Source organism: Nicotiana sylvestris, chromosome 8 (assembly GCF_000393655.2).
Source record: "Nicotiana sylvestris chromosome 8, ASM39365v2, whole genome shotgun sequence".
Lineage (NCBI taxonomy): Eukaryota > Viridiplantae > Streptophyta > Magnoliopsida > Solanales > Solanaceae > Nicotiana > Nicotiana sylvestris.
The window spans coordinates 203,871,880-203,880,985 of NC_091064.1; the positions used below are offsets into that span (position 1 = coordinate 203,871,880).

Below are 9,106 nucleotides of genomic sequence, written 5' to 3' on the forward strand. Positions count from 1 at the left end.
ATGATATGTATATATGGCTTCTAATTGCAATCTTTTCGGATGTAAGAAAATTTTTGTAGATATATATACAAATTGGTTAGAGACTCGTGCTGAAAACGTGTTATGAAATAAAAGTAATTTAGTAAAACATGAATAAGAAATAAAGAAAATTTAGTAAAACATGAACAAGAAATAGAGATAGAGAGAAAGGAAGAAATTTTCTTCTTCAATTGTGTGTATTTTCCTATCTATTACAAGACCTTTATATAGGCATGAAAAGTGAAGAAAATATGTCATGGAATATGTCATTGAACATAGAAAATATGTCATTAAATATGTCATTAAGCATTTGACATGAAGATCATGGAGGAAGAGTAGACATCCACCATAATATGATATTTATCATAACAATATATATATTACAAGTCATAACCTGACACGCTAAGCATTTGCACAAGGCTAGTCAAATCTCTTACTTGGAAAAGGCCAGTCCAAGTGATCCAGCACAAAGAAAAAATAAACTCACCCACATTGTCTAAGTTTCTTTACGAATGCATCTGTGTCTGGAATTACAACATAGAGAGCTAATAGAGTTGATAAAAAATCCAATTTCCAAGTATAATACACCACCAGTTCATCCCATTTTTACATTGTGTGGTTCATATCAGTATTTGGAACAGATCAAAGAATCCTTCAGCTTGTGTAACAGCACAGACTCTAAGAACAGCACAAGCACACTTCCATAAAATCATCTCCAGCGTATAATTCAAATATTTTCTTTGAAAATTTCCCCTTTTTGATATCTTCAATTTTCAGATTTCCAATTCATCAATACAGCTTGTTTAAACCAGCAGGTGCAGCAGAATCACTCAACCTAGGCAAGAATCCTTCCCTCTCAATTGAAACATGTAGACATGACATTATTTTTACTAATGCTGTCCATGCCACAGGAGACGCGCAAAAGGCGTATGCAAATACAGCTAATGCTCTCACAACACCATCAGAATACCAAGGATACGCCATGACCAAAAGTGCCCCAAAAATTCCTAGCCATGGCATAAGAACAGGTAGTATTGGCAACAAGAATGCATTCAGTGCTATACATGATAGTGCAAACGAACCGAGTAAGTAGAGACCCCATCCGATTATTGGATGAACTGTCCGAGGTATCAAGAAGAAAGGAATTATGTAGGCTGCAAGAATGGACCATATCGCGATCAATTTCAGGCCTGTTCGTATTAAGAAGGTGCTCTTGGTGTCTTCACGTCGATAGCATAACTTAGATAAATTAGGACGTGCTAGGCGTGTCATTACAATTATTCCAAGGTAAAATACAGTTTGAATCAGCACTAGTGGCATCTCTGCATCATACCTGCAGAATGACAAACAGGTTAAATTTTGACGAATGCACTTCAGCAAGCTCTCAAAATGTTCACTAAAAATGGCGATTTCACTAAGGACAGTGAGAACATCAGGGATATGAGGAAAAAAAAGCAGAAAACTGCTTATTGATATTCTTAAGAGTACAATGGTCGATATAGGAAAATCTTTGATGTGTAGTCCAAACAAAGGTTAAATGGAGCGAACAGTGAGAATTCATAGACGGACCCCAACTTGCTCAGAATTGAGGCGTAGTTATTTATAGTCCGGACATATTATAAGATAGGATTTTAGTCTTACCCAAGAGTTTGACGTCGCTGTTCATGCCACTGAATGCCCAAAGGAAGAACAGGCCAAGACCACCAATACCAAGGTTTTAACCATGGTGCACCGGGGAAAGTAATGACACTATTAGGTCCACATGGTACGGACCAACGTAGTCTGAGATCTGAAAAAGAATTAAAAGTAACAGTCACTATAATTTTGTCTCTGCCTCAGAAATGTGTATTAGTGAGATATCACAAAGCATTGTCCAATTAAAACACGCGATCTCTACACTTACAATAATAAGAGGCGTCCATTTGATAACCGAGAGGCAGTCGATAATTTCCCTGGAGCCTGGTACCATTAAGGGAAGGATGGAACATTGGCTGATCAAGTAAATCAGGGAAATAGCCGCTTATAAAACCTTGATCCGCGCCATCTGGATTGTCCATTCCAACCTTCAACTGATGAAGCATGTCGTTGAATACCATTGTTGATGGCTGCAATTCAAAATTTATAAGTAACATTTATGCCATCACAACTAAAAACTAGTAAAATAAATTGTTCGCGCTGAAACTGACCTGCAATACAAATAGACCAGTGTGGAAGATGCAAGGATTGATGAAAACTGCACAAAACTGACCACATTGGAACAGTTCATCTGTTTTCTGAAGGAAAAGGTTATCAGAATCAAGCATCACAACCCTTTCATAATTTGTTAGGCTCCACGCGTAAAGTTTGTTCAATGTTAGCTTGAATCTCCTGTTAAAATTTGACTGCCCTTTGTATGGATTGTTCAGATTTTCAACTCTCACCACCTTTGCACCATCTTCCTGCTCTCTGTACACCAAGTATATAATGGAGTATATTAGTTTTCAGGGTTGAAGGGGAGCCTTGGAGCAACGGTGAGGTTGTCTTCGTGTGACCTATAGGTCACGGGTTCAAGACGTGAAATCAGCCATTAATGCTTGCATTAGGGTAGACTGTCTATATCACAACCTTGGGGATGCAACCCTTCCCCAGACCCTGCATAAATGCAGGATGTTATGTGCACCGGACTGTCTTTCAGGGTCAACATAGTTTTAACAATGAATAATTTCTCCAATGAAGATTCACATTTCTATTCTGTTGTGATCCAAGCTAATAAAATATCACTAACTTGATTGAAAGAATTGTAGAGCTATGACATGTAACTGTCACACATATTTACAGTACATAGGAATGTTATTATGGTCCAAGAGCAATTTTGTCAACTTTTATGTAGTAACATGGAAAATTACATAGCTCTTATTTAGGTTTGTCTAGTCAATTTTTTGTTGGCTTTCAGATGTATCAGATAATCCATCACATATCAGAAGGTCAGGAAATTCTTGATTATATTAGGCTTATGGTCTTCCAACTATATATTTTTTATTAATATATTATGGTGGTTAGCATAGACTTAATGGGTTCAAACAAACTACTTGTACTGCCTTTAATTGGGAGGGAGGGGGGGGGGGTCACATACTCTATATTTATAATCCATGTTGAAAATAATGAGTTCATGAAATCCACTCCTAACAATCTAGGTCCATCTCCAGCATAGCCGCAACTCGATTATTTTATCAGGTACTTATTATCTCCACTAATATAGATATTGAGCAACTCTTTATCAAGTTTTAAACAAATCAAAAAAATTACCTAAATATTTTTTTCTCAACTGAAAATTTGATTACAATTTAGGCTTATTTTTTAAAAGATGAGCAAGGTGTAGCAACCAGTCTATTTCTTAACAAATTTGTTTTTCCGTTTACTTTTCTAGCATACGTAATCCACACAATTCATTGACGGAGAAAACTATTTTTAATTACTTGGTGATAGTTTCAATTGAAACACTGTTTTGTCATTTTCTAAATTGGGTGGAAAAATCAGGAGAAATATCATAGCTTATGAGGTGGACATAATCCTTGTTTTTATCCTCAAAACCATCACTTTGCTTTATGAAAAAGATAATGCTTTTTCTTTGTGATATTGGCCGGTGGATAATGTTTTTAGCACTTAGAATATTGCATGTCTTTGGTATACACCAATGAAAAGGACTAAAAATTACACCTCAAACGATAGAATTGGTATGAGTATGATAGCAACTAAAAGTTGGTCCACCTATTATGATAATATATATATTTTAAAAATAATTTGTTTGAACGTTAAGTATGTAACAAGAGGATTATCCAATTTTAAAATAATAAACCATTTTTGGGTCCCCACTAAGTTAGTTCACTTGAATATGACGTCTTAAAGAATTAGCAAAGGCGACATTATATAAGCATTAAAACACATAATACCTCAAAAGAAAATATTTAGCCCTTCTGATAACTTTAAGTAACAAAAATAGGAAAGGTGACAGATGCATATATACTTTAGACCAAATTAAGGTGAGGAAGCAATTGTATCCGAATTAAAGGGCACAACACAATTGGTCGGTTTAGGTGATAAAACATTAGCAAACGAATCAAAAAAGGGATATATATATCCTTTTTCAATGTCTTGAAAATTTGATTATCCTTATCCTTCTGAAAAATAAAAAGACTTTAATCTATCGGAACAAGTTGTCTGTCTTTTTCTTTCTCGGTTATTAGCTTTATTTATTATTATTATGAACAATTACTTATATTATCTTTTAGGTGATCAAATAATGTCAAAGTTTATTATAATGTCACCGTATAAAAGTTAAACTCCTAACTTAACACTACTAAGTCAATTAATCGAGCCTACACAACCATTGTTAGATAAGCTAGATCATCTTTATCCTCTCTGTCAAGTTTCAAGTGTTTCTTGTGTGTGGGGGTGGGGGTTACTTTGAGAAAAATACTTAAAGTAAAGAGTCTTAATACGAAAGACGGTAATAAGGTCTTAAAAGCGGCTTTACATTGAATAAGTGGCCAAATTTTGTTGTGAAAAGAACAAAGAAAAAGGAGCACAATTCCTAGAAACAACCAATTCATGCACGTTACTGTGCCAAAACAAACTTTGCCGTAAGCAACAAAGACTTGGTAATTATCTCCACCAAAGTCACTTCTGTTGATAAACTATATTTTTGAAAGCAAAAGTTAGTGAACGTCTTTCTTCCTTTCTTAGAAATTTGTATTTTGACCTAATTTTTTACTCTTTTTGTTTTGACGACACAAAAAATCTCCAAGGGTCAGTAGCACATTTTTCGAAACTCTGTGAATTATTGGTCCGCCTCTCTGTCCTTGAATTTCAAGGTTTTGTCTACAGCAGAATTTAAACTCGGTGACATGTGTTTAATTCACACACCACGTGCTATGCTTTATCACTAAACCAAAAACTTTATAGCTTGACCTAATTTCTTACGTATTACTTTATGTGCAATGGTTTATCTTTGATTGTCGTGTTAGACTGTTAGTTAACACAACATGATGACATACCAAAAGTTATATGATATAAACCTAATATTAGTTCTGATATATTAGTAGAAATTTTCTTTACAGAAACGCGTATGTGCTGGCACAATCAAGAGGGCGATTGCTTATTATTCCCCTAATTAATGTGCGACCCCCTCCTTTCACGGACTTTAAAGCAATTTATTTTCCAAAAAACAAAATTAAGATGAAACAAGAATTGACCAATTCCAACTATATATTTTAAGTTTCTTCCTATAATCATTAAATTTCCACTACCATTTGACAAACGTTTAAAATTCCATTACGAAATAAATTGACCCTCATTAAAACTCTCCTTCTTTTTGACAACCTGGTCGACATGACGAGATTTATGTGGGCCTTTCATAGTAACCCAATTTGCAAGCTCACTACCCATCTGGAAAATTTAATGCTTTAAAAAACCAAAAAGGAAAAAGAAAATAAATAAAGGGAAAAATATAAAATTTTAAACAAGATCGTACTCAAGTAAATTAGTAAATTCAGTCTAGTAAAATGTTGTACTGGCCAATACCAAACAGCCTAGATACTTGGATGTCCGGCAACGTTAAAAATATATTGTTTAACTTTTCTTTAATATTCCGATTACCCTTTTTATAATCCAGAAATCTCCATAGTTAGTGACACAAAATTCAAACCAGCGGCGAAGCTACATTAAGCTTAGTTGAAAAATTACTATGAGTATATAAATAAATATTAGTAATAATTTTTAGAGGCGTATAACATATATTGAACACCTTTAAGGAAAATTACTCGCCACGGATTCAAACCCAATATAGGCTTTCACCTGCGGCATACTTCTACTGTGACGTGATGTACTCTTGACACTAGACTAGGGGTGTCAATGGATATTCGAAAACCGACTAAATCGATCGAACCGTACCACACCGATTTTTAGGTTTCTTTTTAAGAAACCGTAGATAAATATATAGATCTATAACCGCACCGATAATTAGGGTAGGTTTTTTATTTTATAACAATAAATCGAAAAAAATACCGAACCGTACCGAATAAATTTTACATGTAGAAAATATATTTATTTAGAAGTTTAAAAATAATAATGCATTAAATTTTCTTTGGGCCTTGGAATTATAAAAACTATTACAAGCCAGCAAGTAATTAAACTCAAAGTACTAATTCCTAAAACCTATTATGCTACATCTACTTAAACTAAGTTATTTCAAGTATCTCTATTAGCAAGACACAAAGTATTCTAGCGATTATGAGTAACAAACTACAATGTATTGAATATGTTTTATTTCATATAATTTAGATTTATCTTTTTGAATATTTAATTTTCTATAGACTTTATTCTTGAGTCCCAACTTGGTATATCTTTCAACCCGTGTGATTTATATTTTCTTTGCTTTGTTTGATTTCTTTGACATTGTTGTAGAATAGTAGATGGATCTATACTCTAGCCATCTTTCGTTTTTCTTTTTTAATTCATAACGTATGTTATTGCATTCTACTTTTACTGGTGAATTTTACATGATATTAAAAAAAATACCGAAAATTAACCGAACCATATCGATACCGAAGAGAAACCGACATGATTGGGACGGTTTCGAAAAGTCTAATTTTGATTATACATAATAGAATAACCGAAAAATTGGTATGATATAAATTTTATAAAATAACCGACCGAACCGAACCATGAAACTATCGACATATCATGCGATGTGCTCTTGCTACTAGAATAAAGCTGTGGACATGCAACTTCTGAGTGAATTAATGTAAAAGAGAAGACTGGAGGATTTTTGAGACTTACAGAGTTTGGACCCAATGAAGAGGAACATCGAGTGAAGCAATAACGACGAGATCAGCGTCAACACCAAGCCGAGAAAGTGACCGTAGCATGACACGTGTCGCAATGTAAAACTCATAATCTCTTGGTGTTCCCATATACATCATGGTAGCATAGGCATTTCTGTGCACCCCTTTACTCTCCGCCGTCGCCGGAACTCCGCCGACCACCGTCGTTAAAGCTATAATCAATATCCAAAAACCCCATAAAAATAGTAAATTCAACCTTCGTATCATCTTCCCGGCTACCCCTTTAATTTTTTTTTTCCCTTCTCTTTTTGGTCGTCACAACGCTAAAAACTTGAGGAAATTAATAAAGAAAAGTTAACAAAACTTTATAAAAGGAATCTCATTTATTTTCTCCACGTTAGACTATAAGGTATTGGTCCTATCCTACAAGGAAATTAAAAAGTCCGCCGGGAAACGGCGACAAGAATATGGCTAGATAGTGCACCACAGCACCTAGATAACAAAATTCTGATCAAAACCAGCAACACTAATCTGAACAAAGTACAAATGATTTTTTTTTTTTTTGTGTGTGTGTGTGTGTTTTTTTTTTTTTTTTTGGTGTTTCTCTTGTGTGTATGGGCTGCGGGGAAAAAGAGAAGGAGATTTGAGGGTTTACGCAGATTGTATCGAAGGAAGGTACGAGGACTATATGGAGATGAAGCGGCTTTTTATATTAGAAGTATTTTTTTCGAGCGGCTTTTAATTTTAAAAATATCTCCCTGTATTTGACCCAACAACTTTTTCTAATTTTTAAAAAAATTAATATTAATGTGATAATTCTACCTATTTAAGGATAGTAAAATAGACATTGTCTCAAACTCATATAAAGAAAAAAGGCTTATGTTGGTATGTTTAATTTAAGCTCAATGTACATTATGAAATCTTTTAGTCTTATTATTTTGTTCACTGTTCCTTAGAAATCTTTTAGTTTGACTAAAAAAAAATTATGTATGTATACCTATGAAGAATATAAAATCTTTTAGTCTTATTATTTTCTCCTTATGTACATAATGACCAATTGGTAATAAAATTCTTTATTTACCAAAAAAAAAAAAGATTAAGGAGCTAATCGTAATTAGATTGAAATGAAATTTTTGTTGTTGTATGGGCACGCTCTTGTGTTAGAATAAAATAATTTTGAATAGAGCAAAATTAATAAAAAAGATTCATCTAATCGAGATTTGATTGATTTACTAAAATTAAAATGTACGAGTATATGTGACTGCATGTTGAAGGTGATCTGATCCGTTAGATTTTAATACGTTGACTAGATTAACGGTCGAGCACGAACACTAGTGTATTTGGACTAGCTGACAAAGATACTTTTAATATTTGTTTCAGTAATTGAATTAAATATTTCCTTTTAAGGAAAAGTCTAATAAATATATCTATACTCTCTATGTCCAATTAGTTCAAGATCCATTGGAATGGACCAGCCAGTTAGTCAGCTGCAGTTTCTCAGGAACAGAGACCATATCTTCGCGCTGTTCTGTCTGAGAAATTAACCTTTTTCACATACCTTTTTTTTCCACTTTTATTTGCCACCAGCCACGAAGGAATAAATTTTACGAGTACTAATAAAGTAAAACCAGCCGACTCATGTTTTCATCTAATAATTTAAATGGTAGTACTGGAATAGTAACATTTTGCTCTTATTTTAAAATTGATATTTGGAATTTGAACATGTAATAATATTTTTCTCCGGTCCCCGCTTGGGTCGGTGAAAAAAATCACCGATTTCGATAAGATAATAAGATAATATATTTTCGAAAAACCCCTATATAAATATATGGTCCTATTAATATTACAAATTAATAATTTTTTAAAATTACAAAAATATCTAAGATAATTTAGTGAAATATGATTCTCGTATTTTTTTATTTTTTACCTCCATTTCCAACCAAGAGGTTGCGAGTTCGAGTCACCCCAAGAGCAAGATGAGGAGTTCTTGGAGGGAAGGATGTCGATGGTCTATTTGGAAACAGTCTCTCTACCTCAGGATAGGGGTAAGGTCTGCGTACGCATTACCCTCCCCAGACCCCACTAGTGGGATTATACTGGGTTGTTGTTGTTGTTGTTGTTGTTGTTGTTGTTGTTGTTGTTGTTGTTGTTGTATTTTTTGTTTTTTCTTAAAATTTAAATCTAGTTGAAGCTCATCTCTAACTTTTCTTGTTGCATACAAAAGTTCCGGTGTTTTCTTCTCAAACAATGAACATTACAACGAATCA

At 33.7% G+C, this 9,106-nt stretch overlaps 1 protein-coding gene across 1 annotated transcript; it reads right to left on the reverse strand.

Moving 5' to 3' along the window:
• Positions 1–315: 315 nt before the first annotated feature.
• Positions 316–7,519, reverse strand: LOC104245319 (putative glucuronosyltransferase PGSIP8). The gene is made up of 5 exons (XM_009800916.2): positions 6,835–7,519; positions 2,205–2,463; positions 1,922–2,123; positions 1,660–1,807; positions 316–1,351 (listed from the first exon to the last, which is right to left on the reverse strand). Exons 1-5 carry the CDS (start codon positions 7,104–7,106, stop codon positions 808–810), a joined length of 1,425 nt encoding a protein of 474 aa, XP_009799218.1. The 5' UTR covers positions 7,107–7,519; the 3' UTR covers positions 316–807.
• Between the last annotated feature and the right edge of the window lie 1,587 nt (positions 7,520–9,106).

Bases quoted from the DNA above. Each gene is read 5' to 3' on its own strand.
- LOC104245319 (XM_009800916.2), bottom strand. From the start codon at position 7,106: ATGATACGAAGGTTGAATTTACTATTTTTATGGGGTTTTTGGATATTG. The intron at 2,124-2,204 runs GTCAGTTTCAGC...TTTGAATTGCAG, and splicing joins CTGGTCTATTTGTATTGCAG to CCATCAACAATGGTATTCAA. The intron at 1,352-1,659 runs GTAAGACTAAAA...GTCATTCTGCAG, and splicing joins CAGCGACGTCAAACTCTTGG to GTATGATGCAGAGATGCCAC.